The sequence below is a fragment of the Macaca fascicularis genome, chromosome 7, assembly GCF_037993035.2.
Source record: "Macaca fascicularis isolate 582-1 chromosome 7, T2T-MFA8v1.1".
Classification (NCBI taxonomy): Eukaryota; Metazoa; Chordata; class Mammalia; order Primates; family Cercopithecidae; genus Macaca; species Macaca fascicularis.
The window spans coordinates 9,920,587-9,940,933 of record NC_088381.1 but is presented as its reverse complement, the minus strand read 5'-3'; the positions used below and the strand labels follow the sequence as shown (position 1 = coordinate 9,940,933).

The 20,347-nt window shown below is 46.5% G+C and overlaps 1 protein-coding gene across 7 annotated transcripts in view; it reads right to left on the bottom strand.

The window, feature by feature from the left end:
- RYR3 (ryanodine receptor 3) overlaps positions 1-20,347 on the bottom strand; it is a 566,003-nt gene that overhangs the window by 201,641 nt on the left and 344,015 nt on the right. For all 7 annotated transcript variants that reach the window (XM_005559076.5, XM_065547708.2, XM_065547709.2 and 4 more), the window contains exons 28-35: positions 18,860-19,068; positions 16,585-16,760; positions 15,648-15,684; positions 13,860-14,023; positions 10,212-10,377; positions 3,276-3,362; positions 2,661-2,887; positions 174-969 (exon numbers count right to left, since the gene is read on the bottom strand). In XM_005559076.5, coding sequence (XP_005559133.3) covers positions 174-969; positions 2,661-2,887; positions 3,276-3,362; positions 10,212-10,377; positions 13,860-14,023; positions 15,648-15,684; positions 16,585-16,760; positions 18,860-19,068 — 1,862 coding nt within the window. The remainder of the gene's footprint in view (positions 1-173; positions 970-2,660; positions 2,888-3,275; positions 3,363-10,211; positions 10,378-13,859; positions 14,024-15,647; positions 15,685-16,584; positions 16,761-18,859; positions 19,069-20,347) is intronic.

Genomic DNA, 20,347 nt, shown 5'->3' with positions numbered 1-20,347 from the left:
TCACTGTTAGAACATATTCAACACCAAGCACCATAATCATCAAGCACTCTTGGCCAGTCACTATGCCGAGCACTTGACATACCTCATCTCCTTTAACCCTCAGTGTGTTCCTGATACTTTTATCAAAGCAGAAGATCTATTAACCTGCCTCCACTTAACCACCTGCAGCTTACCTGCAGCTTGACGGACTCGGGTAATCGAGTCTGCAACAAGCCTTTGACAGGAGCCTCCTTGCCGGCCTTCTCCCCAGCCTCCACAGCCTTCTCCTCCACCTGGGTCACCTCCTCCTTTTCTGTTCCCTCCTCTGTGTCTGCGCTATGCTCCCCAAACACAGAGGGATCAATCAGGAGGAGGATCTGCCGAACATCGTCATCATCAAACACGCCCATGACCAGCAGGGTTCCAATGAGTTTCAGCACAGGCACAAACTGGAACTCCACAGACCCCCCTACGGGGTCTCGGATGTGGGCCCCGCTGCACTGCACCGCCTCTGTCAGCATACTCAGAGCCTTCGTCCTGAGACTCTCCAAGGGAATCTCAGGGCTCTGTTTTTGGTGCTCCTCACCAGTCGCGACAAAGCAAGGGGTGGAGAACCTGAACCCGGGCTTGAGACATGTTCTCAGGCCCACCCCAGGCAGTCCATGCCTCTTGGACTCGTCCGGGAAGAGGCAGATGTTCCTGGTGGTGCTGGTAATGGGGATGATGTACTCGTTCTTCATCATCAGCTTCCTCTCCTTGGCGTTGGCCAGGTGGATGCTGATGAGCAGGTCATAGAAGCCAGCTCGAAGGAGGCCGGGGAGGTACTTGTTGTCAATGGCATAGAAGAGCTGGGAGAGGTCCACGTGGCTGCACAAGGCGTAGGCCACACGGCTGTTTCCCAGGGCGCACACCGCGCTGTAGAGCCTCAGCGTGTGGTAATGGAACCGCATCAGGTCCTCCTGCTCACAGAGCTCCAGGATATCCACACACCTGAGGACAGGACGAGCAATCAGCCACACCAAGGGGAGAAGAACCCACCAGAATCCAGCGATTTCACCCAGCCCAAAGGAGGCAGAGTGGGTGGAAGGATGGAGGGGTCTCTGCCACAGTTTCTCATATGGCTTATCATGCCTCTCTCAGCTCTGGTCCATATTCCAGTTCCTAATACTCCACCACATTTAACTATAAGACTCTCAAAAGCCTGCAAGACGCTGGTTTACCAACTGTGAAAGTCCTCATTATTAGGGAAAAATCCAAAATTCCCAAACAAAACATTCACATATATGAGAGTGATGACTTGGTCATCTTACTTGTAGGATCAAGCAGATCTTGCATTTCCCTGTGTAAAATCTCCTCAGAAAATGTAGATTATGCTTTCGGTCAGTCTACCGTCTACATCAGGGGTTCCCAGTCCCGGGGCCATGGACTGGGACCGGCAATAGATTCTCATAGGAGCGTAAACCCTATTGTGAACCGTGCATGTGAGGGATCTAGGCTGCATGCTCCTTATAAGAATCTACTGCCTGATGGTCTGAGGCGGAACAGTTTCATCCCGAAACCATCCCCACTGCCCCCTCCCCCAGTCTCACACACCACTGTCTGTGGAAAAACTGTCTTCCATGAAACCAGTCCCTGGTGCCAAAAAGGCTGGGGACCACTCATCTGGATCATTTGTATGTCCAGTCTATCACTATCCATGGGGTGTTCCTCCAACAACCAGAAAACAATCACACCTGCACTCTTGTCCCGAGAGGAAACACCTTCCAACCTAAAACCAGTTAACATAATCCAGCTGGCTTTCTCCTTGATTTAGAGCTTCCTCGTCTGTGTGGGTCCAGGGCCTGGGCTCTAATCTCCGCTTAGATTTTCCATTTAGTCTGATGCCTCATCATGGATTTGAAGACCCTGCAGAATTGACTGACTTGGCTGGGCTCCTGGTCTTTTCTGCCCCTTTCCTGCCGTGGCCTGCCCTGCTGCCCGTGACCCAGTGGGACATCTAAATGGGACCTATGCAGGTGTCAAATACCTCCACCCTTTCCCATTACGCTGCTTTTTTATTCAAAGAGGTCAAGCAACAGCAATAACTATAACATTTATTCCTTACTACGTACAGAAACTGTACCAGATTATACCTATACAGTCTCATTTCTTTCCTCCCAGAAACCCTTTGGGCGGGCATTTCTCTCACTGTGTAGATGAAGAGAGCAACGTTCAGAGCCCACAAGTAATGTACCCAAGGCCACATAGCCAGAAAGCAGAGAGAGAGAGAGCAATGGGACTGAACCACAGCCGTAATGAACAGCACCTCTTAGCAAGGGGGGACCAGGAACCTGATTCCTGATTCTCTAAGTCAAGCTAGGATGCCTCGTTCTTGCCCTTCCTGTCATAAAAGATGCATATTTCAATGTAAACTGGTTTTTAATTAAAGGCATGGCGCTGTTCCTTGATCCCAGGCACTAGGAGCTGCAACAAAGGTCCTGTGGCAGCACCTCGTAGTGTGTTTCCTGCTGTTTCTGAGTAACGAAAGTGGGAAGGAATAGAAACTGAGGAACTGGGGAAATCAAGTCATATTGGGACTAAGCAGGATCCAATACAGATGCTCCTGGTTCCCTTCTGGGCTTGCCTGGCTCTGCCTCACCTGCCCCCAGGCCTGCCCCTTCCTTCGCGGGCCCCTCTGGTACCTGTTCTCCTCGGGGATGTGGAGCGCCATCATCTGCAGGGGCTCCAGGCACTGCACCACCCAGCCGTGGCGCTCGCTCACACGCTCGCTCTCCACCTTCAGGAAGCTGTTGGGCATGCGGCTCCAGAGCACGGGCTGGATGGTTTGGACGTCCAGCCGAGGTGGACACTGTGGGACCGGGTTCTTCTCTTCACTCTTGAATATGGCCGCCGACAGGGGCATTGCGTTCTGGGGCACGTGGGAAAGGCATTGGAAAAGAAACACACAGTTGCTGGATGACGCACCCAGACATTTTAACCACTATGGTCAGTTAAATTAAAGAGGGACAGATGTATCCAGGGACCTCTAAGGGCTTTACTAGCATTAATTAGCACTTTAAATAATGGGTTATATGAGCGTTAATTGATTCTTTCAGCACCCAAAAGAGGCGGGAAAAGGGGAAGATAAGAATGCATATTCTATCATCTGAATTCCACAGGAAAGGGCAGGGCCCGGGGATTGGGGACTTATGGGAAGTGAGCGGGCTTCTCCTGTCTTCTGAGGCCTGGGATTTTCCCCCAATGGTTAGTTCTGCTTTCTCTTGTCATGGCCATTAGATGAGAGGACAAATAAATACCTTCAGCTTTCCAAGTTCGAACTGAAACAAGGAAGTACTTGTAGGCTGCAGGAAGACTGCTGGAAACACTTTGGTGTTGGGCTCCACCTGGAAATCAAAACAAATCGAAAGCTTTGCCCGGAGCTGGGCAAACATCACAGCCGGCTCACCCACTGAGTGTTTTGGTCAACAATCTCATTCCAATGACGGCTAGCTGTCTGGTCATTCTCCACTGCTCAGAAATTCATGGAGACTGGGTGTCAACCAGCAGAGATCGTCACAATTCCACACCTTAAACACTCTACTTGGGGCGGAATAATCTCAGGTCCTTTCACTTTTTCTCTCAGATACCTGTAGCCAGTAGCTTCCTCCAGTGCACAGCAGGATGGGTAGGTGTGAAGCTAACTCCCCACCAAAGGCATACCTGCTGTTGGTCACTGAACAATGTGACGTGCCTGCTCTTCATCGAGCCCAGAGACACGCGGCACATGGGTAGAACCATCATTCTCCACACCTGCCCACAGGAGATGATAACCGGGATAGGGTGGTGACTCAGGCAATCGACATTAGTCAAGCAAGCCCAGGGAGATTCCATGGTAGGGTTTCCCAACCTTGGCACTGCCGACATTTCAGGCCAGGTAGCTCTTTGTGGCGGGAGCCATCCCGTGCACTGTAGGATGTTGGCAGCATCCCTGCCGTCTGCCCACTGCCCATCAGCAGCGCTCTCTGCCCCACCACCATCATGACAACCAACAAGGTTCCCAACATTGCCGAATGTTCTGTGAAGGGCAAAAGCACCCCCGATTGAGAAACACTGCTCTACAGGCAAAGACTGCAAGGTCCCTCACTGGAATAACAAAAGGACACTGTCTCCCTCCCAAATCTCTCACTCTCCCGGGGTTCCCCTGGACTCATCTCCACCCTCTCCACCCTCTTCTTACTCTCCAGCATTCCAGTTCTCATGCTGAAGGGTCTGGGATGCACCGATTGTGCTCCAGCTGCCACTTGGATGAAGCATTCGATTTATCAATGTACCACATCAGGAGCTCCAGATACTATTTGCTCCCTTTGATGGAGGAGCAGCCTCTGAATTCTCTACTACTAAAGTATTTTCAAGGGAGAGTCACTGGAGGACGATGGAAGACGACATAAAGTCTCCTCACACACTGGGACTTTAATTCCACCAATTGGAACCTTTTAGGTTGAAGCAAACGTAGCCGTTAGAAAATTCTTACAACTCTCCCATCTACAAATGAGGGGATGGCAGGTGTGCTGGACATACTCTAAGGTGACCCCGATGAGTCATCATTCCCCTAGAACTTGTGTCTCGCTTTCAGCAAATAGAATGGCAAAGGTGAAGGGCCTGTCACTTCCTAGACTATTTTATTTAAAACTTCATCTTGGTGGATTGGAGAGACAGCTTCTCCAGATGACCTTGGAAATGTGAGCAGCTATACTGTTAAAAGGCTTATGAGAGAGCCACGGAACAAGGAATTCTTGGGGGTGGAAGGTAGGGAGAGTGGCCCCTGGATGCAGCCAGCATGAAAACAGGACCTCAGCTCTACAAATGCAAGCAACTGAATTCTGCCAACAAGCACATAAGCATGGAACAGGATACCGAGCTCTAGAAAAGAACGCAGCCTGGCTGACACCTTAACTGTATCCTTGTGAGACCCTGGGACTGAGGACCCAGCTACGCTCTGGCCAGACTACTGATCCACAGAAATCATGGGATAATCAATGTATGTTATTTTAAGCCGCTAAATTTGTAGTAATTTGTACTGTGACAACAGAGAATGAGTACAGTGAGTTTTCTTTTTGTCAAAGCAATTGTCATAGGCTTTCTTTAAATAATGAACTTCCTCAATGCATTTAGACATGAGATTTACAAAACCGCACAATTTTATGGCTGTGACTTAGAACACTGCATGATTTAGTGCTATCATTTGTTCATGATGAAACAGGCTGGACTGGTTAAACCCCAGACTTTCACCCAGTACATGGTCCTTCTAGTACACAAAAGTGGCCTCACATTTCAGGTAAAAATATTTGGTTTATACTGGATGTTCCATGGATGATATGAAGAGATAAGTGCCAATAAAACCAAAATGTTGGAGTAGACTGCTAGTACTGTCTGGCTGTGCCTGAAATAAGCCTTGTTAAGGACAGTCAACAGATAATTATGTAGTATCTATTATATACTTGCTTTGTGCCAGACCCTGAGTTCACGGTAATGAGACATGAATAGGAAATTATGATCTGATGTTGTTCTGACTTTAGCTATAAGGCAGGAGTCGTCCCTGGGCTGGCTCCCAGATTTCTCAAATGTCCACTATGTGACATCTAGAACAACTTGTGGCCCTCAAGTCACTGCAAACTGAAGGGAGCAGAGCTCCTGTGGCTGAGAAAACTTCATCTGAACCAGCAGGAAGCCCATGTGTGCAAATAGGGAGAGAGAAATGCATTCAGTCGAAGGCTTCCTTGGCTGAGCTAAGTCACACCAGTATAGGGAGCCATAGCTTGAAGAGGGAGTTTTATTTTCAAGTCCCTCAGGACAGGTTCCTGAAAACTTCATAAACCGCCCAAACTCCAGGGCTCTCCTCAACCCTCCCTGCAGAAAGTAGGTGCTTTGAGAGCATGGAGGATGCCCTGGGATAGGTTTATTTTCCACCAGGCAGAGTGCACTCCCACATGATAAATAAAGGATATTTCTCTTCAGTCACTAAAAGAAGAAGAAACGCAAGTGTGGGCTCATGAGGGCGTAATGAGGATAAAAATGGGCAATTGGTGGTGTGGTAAGCAGGATTCTACAAGGCCCTCCGGGACCCCTGGTGTTACTCTTATGATCATGCTGTGTTGTGTGGCAAAAGGCATTCTGCAGATGTAATGCAATTATACTAACCAATTGCCCTCAAGACAGGGAGACCTTGTTGGCCTTTTCAAATTGCACGAGTCTTCTAAAAGCAGGAATTTTCCTGCTGGAGGAAGAAGGCAAAATCACAGAGAAAAACCGAATGTATCCTTGTTGGCTTTGAAATGGAGGGGGCCACATGTAAAGGAATGTGGGTATCCACTGGGAGCTGAGAGTGGCCCTGGCTGACAGCCAGCAAGGAAACAGGGGCCTCAGAATCTACGACCTAAGACCCATAACCTCAAAGAACTGCCAATACCTTGAATGAGCTCAGAAGTGGAATCATCTTCGAGCCTCCAGACGAGCCTGGTTCAGGCCCAGGGCACACTTTGGCCTTCTGAGAACCTGAGCACCCAGTCAAGCCTGCAGAACCCTGAAATAATGTGTGTTGTTTGAAGTTGCTAAATTTTGTGGTCACTTCTCAGGAAGCAATAAAAAAACGCCTACAAGGGGATTTCCCAGCCGTGGGTCAGTCTGGCAACACATACTTGGTGAGCATTCACTAGGTGCCAGGTACTGTTTCATGCATGGGGAGGTGGCAGTGAGCACGGGAGAGGGTCTCTACCCTCAAGGAGCTTACCTTCTAAATGAGGAACTTACATGCCCATGGATTGTGCAACCAGCCCAGATTTAGCACTGCTGTGGTGTGCCACCGACACTTTCCCTTTTGTATCTGAGGCACTTTTCATCACTGGCTGATCTGTTTTGTCCTTACAATAATGGACATCCTTTTTCTAATCATGTGTGAAGGTCATGGCATAGGAACCGGCCTGAATTGAAAGCTAACGCCTCTTGTAAATCCGGATCACATAGCTGCCTCTGTCTCAGACTGGTGTGCCTGGAGTGGCAATCACTGAGAAGTATCTCTTGAAGGTAGATTTTCCTTTCTCAAATTCTCCACTGATTATATTAAGTGGGACAGAAAAATGTGTTCAAACTGCTTATCACTATTTAATGGGGAGGTCTAGAAACATTGTTTGAGAGACTCCTTCTCTCATTGTTTTGGTTTCGAGTCCTTTCTGAATCTGAAAGCCAGTGTATAAATATTGCTGGACTGTTCTTGAGATAATTGAAAAATGAAAATGGCTACAGCTATGGAATAACAACGATCCCACTGTCAGGGACCAGATGCATGGCAGGACACGTTAGTGTCTCGCCTGGAATGAGAAGGGGGCTGGCTGGGTGTGAGCCTCTCAGCTTTCTGGACAGAGTCCTGACACCGTCTCCTGTGTAGCAGCATCCTTTAGGGCAAGAGTCAGGACTGGGACCGCTGAGCAGGGCCATGAGGATTTCTATGAACGGGGTGGAGGAAGGCTCTCCAGGAGGTGGGTACCAGCACCCAGCCAAAAGAAGACAACTGACCAGCCTGTATCACCCAGGAGGATGGTGAAAGGTGGGCTAAAGCTGCCACAGTGTCCTCCTCTTCAACATCACGGGCTCTTTCCTGAAGCAGACAAGACACTGCTGCTGCAAATGCCATGTGAAAAAATTAATTAACTTTTTTGAACTTCCAAAGATCAGCTAGTCTTAAAAGTTATGAGACGCTTTAGCGTTCTCTGCAGCCTCAGGGAGGGCCCTTCAGTTACACTCATTTCTAAAGTTAATGGGAAAAAGCTAATGGATTCTGAAGGACAGCAGTAACGTATATAAAACACTTCTCAGGGGATTTGGGGGTGGAGGAGATAGAATCATGAAAAAGTACTGGAAGAATAATACTTCACTTTCTGTCTCAAAGCCTGGCTTTGCGAGTGCATCTTTCTGGAAACAGTTGGTTGTGCCCCAGCGGCTGAAGCAAGCCTGCCAAGTGGTGATGATTCCACTTTCTCCCAGGAGGAGGAGGAGGTGCCGAGAGGGTCATGTGCTGCAGGAGGTGCTGGAGAGACAAGGTGGCGGCCTGTGTGCCAGCAGGCTGTTCCCCGCCCCCAGGAAGGGTTTGCTCCATCTGTTCTTAGTCAATGAACATTTCAGATGGGAGGTGGCTACTCTGTCTCCTCTCTACCTTACCTCATCTCTCCAACCACAGGCCAGAGAACTGGCTGCCAAGAGGCTTTTCAGCCTTGAGGCTGTAACCTGAGGCTGACTTAAGAATCAGGAGTTGTATCCATGTGCATCATAGCAGGATGTTTTTAATTTGCTATAGTTAGGTAAACCAGTGACCCTGAAAAACTGCTGGATTCCTTAAATACTGCATGCCGCTCTTCTGCTCAGAAACCTTCAATGGCTCCCCATTTCCTATCTATACCTCCCTAGTTTTCCAAATACATTTCTTACCAATAACTGTAAGAGCCCTATGCGATGTCCACTGATCCTTAAGCACACTTCATGCTTCCCTACCTCCATAATGCTTCTTGAGCTATGTATTCAACACTCTTCTCTTTCTACCCATGAAAATTCATTCATTCTTTAAGACAGGGTCTCACTCAGTCACTCAGGCTGGAGTGTAGTGGAACAACCATGGCTCACTGCAGCCTTGACCTCCCCAGATTCAAGTGATTCTCTTAGCCTCCTGAGTAGCTGGGACTACAGGTGTATGCCACCACACACAGCTAATTTTTGTAGTTTTTGTAAAGCCGAGGTTCCACCATGTTGCCCAGGCTGGTCTCAAACCCCTGAGCTCAAGTGATCTGTCTGCCTCGGCCTCCCCAAGATACTGAAACTACAAGTGTGAGCCTCCACGCCTGACCTATACAAATGCTTTTTCCTTTAAAAAAAAAAATCAAGATTTCTCCTTAATGAACATGTTCCTGACTGCTTGTAATGGAATGAGCTCTTCCTTTTTTGAACTCGTATAGCGTTCTCTGTCTACAAATACTTGTGACTCTCCATTCTACCCTGGAGAGTCAAGAATGTTTAACACAGACATTAATTCCTTAACTTCCCATCTCCCATAGTATGCTCTGTGGAACTCTAGGTTCACAGAATATTACTGGTTCTTAAAGTTAATAAAGTGCTTTTCTGTGTCAGATAATTTGAGAATTGCTTGGTTAGACAGGTTTCTTTCTGAAGTACTTCTCAAATATTTCAGTGTGCTAACCTTCATTACAAAACTTCAAGAGGATTTGATTTGTGGCAGTTTCCCAAGCTCACCTGGCCATCAAGAATGAAGATATCAGGCTGCTTGTGGTTAATGACAAGTAAACCTACATGTGTATAATGGGTGGTTTTCCTGAGTAGCTCTATGGAAGTTCACAGTCCAAGAAATGAGGAAACACATTATTTATATAAATGTATTGGTTTTTTTTTTGAGATGGGAGTCTTGCTTTGTTGCCCAGGCTGGAGTGCAGTGGCGTGATCTCAGCTCACTGCAACCTCCACTTCCCAGGTTCAAGCAATTCCCCTGCCTCAGCCTCCTGAGTAGCTGGGACTACAGGCATGGGCCACCACGCTTGGCAAAGTTTTTGCACTTTTAGTAGAGACAGGGTTTCACTGTGTTAGCCAGGACGGGCTCAATCTCCTGACCTCATGATCCCCCCGCCTCGGGCTTCCAAAGTGCTGGGATTACAGGTGTGAGCCACCATGCCTGGCCTATAAATGTATTTTTAAAGCATCCTGTAAGGTAGTCATAGGGAATGTGGATAACCTTTTTGCAAAAGGGATACTTCCTGGCAAATTAATCCATTTTTATAGGTTTCTATTTTGAGTACAGAAGTTTCTTAAAGTAAGAAGTATTTCTGTTCACACTTTACATCTTGCATCTTGTATAGTGCAGGTAATAGGTAAGGCTGCACAAGAAATATTTATGAAATAAATGAAAAACCTTTTACAGCTTAACACCAAGGAAAAGCCTTTTCAACCTCTAGAAAGATGACCAGCATATTGGATCAACAATCACTATGGCAATCATAGTGATTGCCCAGCCCTGTTTTCTCTGCACACAATGAAGTAACTTTGTTTTTGTTTATTTGCTGTCCTAAGTGGCCCATGGCCCACACGGGCTCATCAGCTTGACACACTGTGACAGGAATGCTGAGTACCGAGAACAAGGAACACAGTCACAAACACCAGGCCTGGGATAGCCCTGTTTCGGCCCCAGAAGCCACCCTTACCTGGTAGCAGGTGCCCAGTTCTTTTCCATTGGCTGAGAAGGACAACATGCCCATTGCCAGATCCACAAGACAGCCGATCTCCAGGTCCACGTTGCTCCGATTTGATTTCTGGGAACTGGCCACTATGTCCCCGCCCCAGACCATGTAGCAGTTGCTGCGTTTCACACTAGGAGCCAAGACAAGAAAAGGCAGAGAATCTGGACTGGGGCAGTTTGTAATCAAGACTCAGGAATGAAATGAAAATGGCTACAGAAACTTTCCTAGGAAGCTTTCTGTTCAGCCCCAAATAATTTTTTTTTCTTACATGAGTTTATTTAGCTTCACCCCCCATTTACTCAGACACGAACCACTCAGTGTAGGGGTGTGGCAAGCTATTCAGGCTACCTCCTTCCAAAGAGCACAATGTTCAGAGAACTGTTTCCAGACTCAACGTCAACACACCTTTGTGAAACAGATCAGGGAATGGTAGCATCCCACCACAGAGATGGGAAATTGAGGCACGGGGTGAATGACCACCTTTGGCAAACTTACACGGGGATTTGGAATAAGAGGCAGAAACAAAAGTCTGGGTTCAGAGTCCCAGTCTGGTAATCAGCACAAAAGGCAGTAAAACACTTGAAAACTCAGGCCCACATTCCTTAGGATGGCCAGCCTGGGCTCCCTACGAAGTCGTTTTTCTCTGACACCTTGCCACTACCTTAACTTATATGCCCCTGTCCTTCCCAGTGCCTTGGAGTTCTGCCTCCCGCACTACTGGCTAACCATCAACTTAGGTGCCTTGCTTAGCTTGCTGTCTACCAACCCCCAGAATACAAAACTCCATTACAGGTATTTACACTTAAAATCAAACTGTAATAATGAAAAAGTCCTTAAGGCTCCAAAGCCTGATTCCTTAATTGTAGGATTTCACATCCCAGATGAGCTGTGGAGATGTGCAGTGGCTGAGGTGATTCTCACAGCTCCCCACCGTGGGCAAGAGACGACGGATTCTTTCGCCTTCTAAACCCACACTGGTGTACGTCAGCTCAGGCACCTGGTCCCTCGAAGTGACATGACATGACTTTTCTCAAATCAAAGGGTGACGCTATACCTGATGCAAGAGCAGCCCCTCTAAACATCTTAGGGTCAGTGTGATGTGACTCAGCCTGGCTTCCTGTTGTGGTCCTCAGCATAGAGGGCAAAGCCACACAGGGGCAGAGACAGTACATCTGGCACCGTGGGGTAGGTAGGTCCTGGAATAGATTCTGTCAATTTTGAGAGTTGCTTCACCTCTCGGGATGATGTTCTCATTTGAAAAACCAAGGGTTCAATTAGGATTTGCCAAGGTTCCTTCTGCCTGTAGAAGTCTATCACTTTCCCCCTTGGTAAGCATGCATTAATTTCCTGTCCTCTCCTTTGGGGCAACAATGGGTCTGCTCACTTCCTGTGAAAGCCCTCATGCTCACTTCCTGTGAATGCCCTCAGGCAGGGGCCAGTGCCAATAGCCTCTTTCAAAGAGTTATAGCATTATTAGAGTTCCATAACTGCAGCCATGTTAGTACTACTTTTTAGTGATTAAGATGCTAGCCACACTGATGACTAATACGGAATTCAATTAATAATGTATTCAAGCTGTGGGAATATGAAGCGGTTGGCTTTGGTCATATATTAAAGACCTAAATTCAAAATGTCCTAAAGCATCTGTAAACGGATTTTGTATTTATTTCTTATTACGTAGGACAAAGAAGTAAGAATTATTGAATGTGTACCATATAGTATGTCTTCTCCTAGGTGCTAAAATGTTAGTTAAATTCCACAGTAAGTACGGCCACGGAGGCTCAGATAAATCAAGTAATCGATCTCGTATGGTAGAGCCAGCAAACTGGAATTACAAACTCAAATGAGGAGGACACTTCTGCCTTTTCTTCTGGCTGAAGAACAAAGCCTGGATTGGTCAATTACTTTAGAATCCTTTCCTTTCCAATCTAAACCAGATGTTGCTCAAAGCATCTATTTTGGCTTTCATAACGATGGACATTCAATAATGGGAATAATAATTATACCCTTGAAAAACATGGGTTTGAATTGCATGGGTCCATTATACATGGGTACACTTAAGGTGAATTTTTTTCAAGCACACATGGATTGAAAATACAGTGTTCACAGGGTGCAAAACTCATGTATAGGGAAGGCTGACTTTTCCTATACCGGGGTTCAGTGCTGACTGCGGTCATTGAGTATGAGTGGATTTTGGTATAGGTGGAAGATGCTGGGGCAAATCTAGCTCAGATACCAAGGGATGACTGTAGTTGAAATTTATTGAGTGCCTGAGTTGAGGCACTGTCCTAAGAATTTTTCTATGAATTAACTTATTTAATCCTCACAATACTCCGTGATAACAGAAACTATTATCCTCATCTTATAGATGAGGAAATCAAGGCCCAAGGAGATTAAGTGACTGGTCCAATGTCATACCCCTACAAACCCAGGCAGTTTATTCTAAAGATAGCATTCTTTTTTTTTTTTTTTTTTTTTTTGAGATAGAGTCCTGCTCTGTTGCCAGGATGGAGTGCAGTGGCACGATCTCGGCTCACCGCAACATTCGCCTCCTGGGTTCAACCAATTCTCCTGCCTCAGCCTCCCGAGTAGCTGGGACTACAGGAATGTGCCACCACGTCCGGCTAATTTTCGTATTTTCACTAGAGACAGGGTTTCACTATGTTGGCCAGGATGGTCTCGATCTCCTGACCTCGTGATCTGCCCACCTTGGCCTCCCAAAGTGCTGTGATTACAGGCATGAGCCACCGTGCCCGGTCTAAGCCAGCACTCTTAACCAGCTGCTGGTCCCTCATGACACAGTGACTGTGACTCACCTCTGGCCATTAGTCTTTGGTGAGCCAATATTCTCTAAAGGGCACTGGTTGCAAGACGTTCCTGTCTTTGTAGGGAGAAAAGGCCAGCTTGAAAAACAACTTACGACATCTCTACATATGGCTGTATAGGGAAAGAAGCTCCTGTACCTCACGTAGGTGGGGAACAGAGGGAAACCACAAGCCACGGTCTCCTGAGTCACCTCTGGAGCACATCTGGCCAACAATCGCTTCTCCGGCAGCACCAGCAGACCAGTTGGAGTGTATGGTATGCCTAGGATGTGCTTGCCTCTAAAGTTTCCTAATTTCTATTTGGTGGTTCTTATTCATGAAGTCTCAATGTCTCTTTGATTCCTTATGCTTTCAACCATTATAAGCTCTTGGGAGGAGGAATTCTGAGTGTATCAGTTAGTGTGTGATGTGCTGTATCTTTTTATTTCTTCTGAATCAACTTCTCTCAAGCACCCAGAGATTTTCTGTCTTGTTCTGAGGTTGTAGAAATTGGGACTTGCCCAGAGGTCCTGGAAAAAACTCGGAGAGAGATCACGTACCCCATTGTCTGTCTATATTTTCCATCCCTGGGTCACGGTTTATATACATGATGAAATTCTTCTCTATTTTCACTAGCACTTTTTCTCACTGTCATAGTACTGGTTTGTTATTTGAAGCCTGTACTTCATTTTCTCCTTTTAAGAGAGGCTGAGATGTTTCCTTCTTTGGGTGTGGGACAGAAGAAAAAGACTGGGGGGAGGGACTGAGAAGCCTGATGGCTAACCCTGCCACTTGGAAGCCCCCTTACCTTTCGTGTACCCGGCCTCTTTCATCCCCTAGGGTGACAGTCACTGTGCAGTTTTTATTCAGGTCAAACTTTTCACTGTACAAGTGATAGTCTGGAGTCACCCATCCGACCCAGACGCAGGATGGATCTTGTCCAGCAAAGATGCGGATGGCATAGTAGCACTGCTGTGGAGACAATGCAGATGGGAGTCAATGGCCCCCATCCAGTTGAGGAGAGGGGGCTCAAGAGGCAGAAATAACACAGCAGCTCACTTGGCCCTTTTTTTTTTTTTTCCTGGAAAAGTGCACACTAGTAGAGGTAGACTACATGCTAGATCTGGAAGGAAGGCTGAATAGGGATTCTGGCTTCCTAATTTTTCCTTTCTATTTTGCTGTAGCATCTGGCAAAGCAAATGCTTAAGCTAATCTACCACCCTTTGCCCAGAAGACGCTGGTGCTGAAATCAGGAGATGCTGTGGATGGAAGCAGTGGCAGCTGCTCAGAATGGCAGCACAGAGCCCTAACCCTCCCCTGGGCACCAGGGCAGATCTGGGCTGCAGGAGAGAGCGGGCACAGTCCCTGCCCTCAGAGAGAGAGTGGTCAAGGCTCAGAGCGTTCCTGTTACACTTTCTCCTTCTACAAGGAGGTCCAGTGCTTTTTTCTGGAAAATCTTGAAAGAGGTTGCTTAACAAAGAGTTCATGTCATGGCCAAATGTGCTTTATGTAGCTGTCACACTCCACTACAGGCAGTATTGAGAAGTACTGCAGTTTTTGGCAGGGCTCACACAGTTCATGGGGTTATCACTGTATTACAACAATAGCTACAGCACTGAGGCAGGTGACTACCTCATCATTTTCCTTATGAAACTGAGTAGATTCATTCTTAATGAAGTGGCTCTTACTTGTAGTCTGTCAAATTTTCTTGACCGGAAGAAAAAAGGGTCAGCTAAACAAACCTGGGTTTGAATCTTGACACTGCCAGGTATTCATCAAGTGACTTTAGACAAACCATTTGTCCTCTCTGTGCATAATATTATGCATCATATTATCCATTTCAGGGCTTGATTAATTTTAAATGAATTAAATGGAGATTAAATGGGAAGGTGACAATGTGCCAAGCACAGTGTCCCACACACACTAAGTGTGTGATTCACTGCAGCAAGAATCTTACTCCTGATGAAGGTGAACCTACAAATTCAGGATTGCTGGATAACTTTAAAGAAGGGTTGACACACATGCATTGCTTCCATAAACTTTTTTTTTTTTTTTTTTTTTTTTTGCCAGACGCTAAAGAAGAATGAGCAAAAGAAAGAAAAATCAGGAGGTGCTTTCTGACTACTGTCTAGGGACCAAAAGTAGCTTCCATCTTCTGCGTTGGCTTCTTGCTCTTCTTCTCATTTGATTGCTTTTAACATCACTCCTAGTACTGCACAGACACACGGGGGAGCTGACTCACAAAAGTTTACACAAAAAAAGCAAACCAAAAGATTGAATTGAGTGCCCTCCACTGATGCTCATTTCAGTCAGAAAGGCAGTGTTGGGTTCCTGATGGCAAATGGGCAACAAGAACCCAATGATGCCCAGTTAGGAGCTCCAGGTAGAGCTTTTGCTTTGCACTGAGTAACTGTATTTCTTTTCCCCACTTGAGAAATGCCATAGATGTGTTCTGGAAGCATCAAGATGGATATTAAAAGACAGAGTAATTGGCAATTAAAGAGGATCTCTAGACAGATCTTTGCTGTAAGGGGCATATTACCAGGCACAACGAAGAATCAAATAATTAAAACCATAATTGAGCACATTTACTTACTGTTGTTGTATGAGAGAGTATTTCTTGCATCTGTTTCCTGGGGGAAAGATAATCCATGTTTTAGTTATTCAGTTGTATAGAGAATCCCACAGTTCCGACAGGCAACTGATCTACCTTTAATGATCAAGGCAAGTTTAGTAAAGTGGCTGCTTCCTAGACACAAGTGATTGCAACCAGTCTTGGGACTGTTCATTTGTAAGCTGTTAACACAAGGCAGGGATGCAACTCCCAACTCTTATCCCTCAGCCCAGATGGTAAGTTAGATGGTAAGTTGAGAGTGAGGATGGAAGACTGCAATAGTATAAGCAGGGATACCTCTGAATAGGTTATCCTATTCTCTCAAGCAGCTGTGCTTGTTTAAAAGCTTGGTAGAAAGCAAAACTCTAGAGGAAACCCCAACAAGACGGCTCCAGGCAGCAGACATACATCAATGATTAAAAATAGACATCAGGGGAAAGAAAGACAGCAAGGAATATATTCCTTATCAGGAAGAAAGAAGACACATTGCCCATGAATCACACAGCTGCAGAGTTGGACAATGCCCATAGTTATGCAAAGGAGGCAGTATCTGCCTCCAGAAACTTCTAATTACACACAACACCAAAAATAATTGCACCCTCTTATGCCCTCACAAAACACAGGAGTTGTGGGCAGCAAGGAAGGTAGGGGCCCAGAGTTCAAGAAGAGCAGAAACTTTACCACCAGATGCATCTGTTTAGCATGATTGGCACCTTAATTATGCACGGCACAAACACACACGTGTACTTGTATGCACATGTGTGCACACACATTCCCTCTTTTTTTTTTTTTTTTTAACCTGGCTGAAGGTAGAGAGAACCCTATCTATGGAGTTTGTGTGCTGAGTTAGGGTAAAAAGCAGAAAGCCCACTTTACAGCAGATACGAGTGCCTCTGAGAACTGGAGGCCTCACCCTCACCTTTTCTGGAAAGCTTCACTGTCCAGACAGGGGCTGTGGCTGAAGGAAGAGTGGCACTCGACAGGCATGCTCAAGCGGCAGTAGATCATGTCGGCATTGCTATGCTGTGTGCCAAATGTCTTATGGGTCACCTTGAGACACGGAGGGCTGTCCATGGTGCCATCAATCCTCATGACCTGGAAACAGGACGAGTCCTTACCTTGACATACCAAAGGGCCTGACCTCGACCCAGTCCCTTCTTCCCTCGTGGACGTGCACATGGCAAGGCATTCTGTGAACTACAGAAGTAAGTTGTGTCCAGTGATAACAAACTATGATTCTCATCATTACTTGGGCCTTGTCCTGTAGGAAGAAACAGATCTGCTCCTGGCTAGGGAAATTAGAGATTTAAAAACATGCTCACTGGGTTCTCTGTAAAGCCAAGGGTGGAGAATAAATGCACCAGAGTGGGGTGGCATCTGGCAGACACAGCATAGTGTCCACAGAGGCTAAACTTTTAGGGCAGGGGGCAAGTGGCTAAAGAAGATAATCTTCCCAAGGGCTGTGCTTGTCACTGGGCATGAGAACATCTAAGGGAAGGGGCAAAAGTAATCCTAATGCTCAGGAAGGATGTCCAGCTCCTGAGGAGGGCACCCTCCCAACCCAGCCCAGCTCTCATCTCTGCCACAGTTATGGTCTGAAGGCTGAGGCTCCTGGAGCCTCCTCCCAATACTGGAGAAAGCTGCAGTTCCTAGGCACAAGCATTGCAGGGGGCACAGTTGAGGGAGAAAAGGTCAGAAATGGATTTTTGCAATGTGTGTGGAGAGGGAAATGCAGGGATACAGGGGAAATGAACTGAGGCTTACAATAATAATTTTCTTACAATCTGAGCCTCTCTTTGCTCTCTGGAGAGCTGTTCGTGTCCTGGGTCCTATGAGAATACTTCATATTTGTATGGTTTTTATATTTTTCTAAGCAGAGGACCTCTAGGGGTTTATGACCTCCAAAAGTTTAAGAGCCAGTCTTCTAAAGTAATGGTTAGGGAGGAATCAGAGAAATAAAAGTCTCTACTATTTAACTGAGGAAGAAGTGGGGCATTAAGGTTGATGCTTGTTGAATTCACATGGGAGGATGAGTGAAGGAACTTACAGTGAGGTTGAAGCAAACCATTGAATCTACCTTGACTACAGCTGCAACGGGCCTGATCTGTCTGGCATTTTTTTTTTAATCAACACTCTTCCCCCACCCACCATGGAAAAACCATGGTCTGTGAACCAAAACAGAGACAAGTCTAAGTCGATGTAGGGCCAGAACCAAAGTTAGGCTCCCCCAAGAAGATGGGGATAGATTACTCAATGATCACACGTCAGCTTAAAATCTTGGCAACACCATCTAAAAATTAAATAGGTCCTACAAGACATCAAGTCACGGGTGGGTAAGAACATACATGTTCAGTACACATAATCTTGAATATAGCTACTGAACTTTTCAATTTTTTTTTTTTTTTTGAGACGGAGTCTTGCTCTGTCGCCCAGGCTGGAGTGCAGTGGCGCGATCTCACTGCAAGCTCTGCCTTCCGGGTTCACGCCATTCTCCTGCCTCAGCCTCCCGAGTAGCGGGACTACAGGTGCCCACCACCACACCCAGCTAATTTTTTGTATTTTTAGTAGAGATGGGGTTTCATCATGTTAGCCAGGATGGTCTTGATTTGCTGACCTCGTGATTCGCCCGCCTCGGCTTCCCAAAGTGTTGGGATTACAGGCGTGAGCCACTGCGCCCGGCCTAAATTTTTTAAATAAAAGAATTGCTTCAAGAGACAGGGTCTCTCTCTGTCACTCAGGCTACAGTGCAGTGATGTGATCATAGCTCACTGCAGCCTCGAACTCTTGGGCTCAAGGGATCCTCCCACCTCAGCCTCCCAAGAAGCTGGGATTACAGGTGTGAGCCACCACACCCAGCCTGAACTTAAAAAAAAAAAAAAGGTTTAAGGTCTCCAGATACTATATTACTATGACAATACAGTATAGGAACATCCAGAGCAAATGCGGTGGACCAAAATGTTGAGAGTCGATCTGCAGGGTTGTATGTGCAAGGCTGCTGTCTCTCGTGAGATGCCACTGGGCGGCCCCAATTAAGGTGCCTGCAACTGCAGCTCTGAGGGCCAGCGGGGAGGTGGCTGGTAAGTGGCCAGGGCATGGACTTAGGTAAGCAGCTGCCTGTTGACAGGAGACTTAGGGGGAGCTTCGGGCCTTGGCCCACCTGACCTGCCAGGGCCATACACATTGTGTAACATTACCTCTATGTGTGGATGGTCCTTTGGCACGTTGACAAACGTCGGGAGGCGCTTGCTGAACCACATAGCAACATCTCTGTTCATGTTGACAGCAAAAGGCTCAAAGCCCTCTTGGAGACCGCACATGGTATAAAACTTGAAGGTACTGGCATCTGTCCCAAGATTCATGCGGCCAATCTGAGACAGCCCCAGACAGCAGATGGGCACAAAGCCTGCAGAATAGAGAGCCCTGCTTTAGCCCGAGGGCACCAGCCCAGGACACTGTGAGGAAGCTGAATCTGTTCTTCCTTAAGGGCTTTGACTCCCAGTAGGACAGATGGGACACAATCCTCTTTTTCTTTCTTCCTTCCTTCCTGGCACATAAAATCAACAACAGGAGGCCACATGGAGACCACCACTGCCCAGGGTACACGGGAAAGAAAAGTGAGCTTGGTTCAAAATGATTTGGGAAAAAAATCATCCAGTTAAGAATATTCTTAAGATATAAATAAATATCAACTGGAAAGGCAAAACCAGTAAGAGAAAAAGTGAAATTCTTTATCTGTCCCTTAGTTAAAACTGATCTTAGGCCCTGGGAAAATTTAAATACTACCCAAAACAATGCAGTGACCCTAAAGAATGACTTGGTGAGATTTTTGCCACCAAAACAAAGACGGGTAACTATGTGAGATGATGAATATGTTATTTTGCTGCACTGTAGTAGCCTTTTCACTATCTCTATGTATTTCATAACATCACATTGTATACCTTAAATATACAAAATAAAATTTATTTAAAATAAAAAAAAAATGACTTGGTGCAAGTTGCCCAAGTTTTCTGGACCCCAGCATCTTCCCCAGTGACATGAGAGGTCCTTCACATTTTGAGAGTAGGATTCTAAGAAGTTCTAAATGCTAGCACTATGATTGTGCTTGTTAACAAAATACAATTTACAAACACCCAGTCTCCTAGCCCACGGTCCTCCTCGTTGCCTACTCAGGAAGGCAGAGTTTCAAGCAGGAGCCACAGAAAGCTCTTCTCTTCCTTCCTACAGCTATCATCTCTCCAAGCTCACATCTGCAGCCCGATCATGTTAAAAAACTACCACTCAAAACAGACCGAAGCCGAAGTTCAAATTGTTTGGTGTTCTTGTTTGTGGGCTATTTATACATCATAATTGTGGACCAACAAATCAGCAACACAGGGAAAAGCGCTAATTATGTTGGATTTGGGAGGATGTGAGAGGCAGGGAGGCGGCTGGAGGACAGCTGGAGGCTGCAGAGCGTGCCTGGAAGGGTAGGAGTAGTTCTGGGGCTGCTGGATGAGGCAGGGGCTGGAGGTCCCTACAGAAGAAAGCGGTGTTACTCCCTAGGATAAGAGTGGTCATTTCAGGGGACATTTAAAGGCCAATTTTGGGAGCATTTACATCGAACAGTAAAAACTTTCTTTCATAGACACCAAGGCCAAGATGCCCTCTTCCTAGATGGGAGGCTTATATACTATTATCTAAGC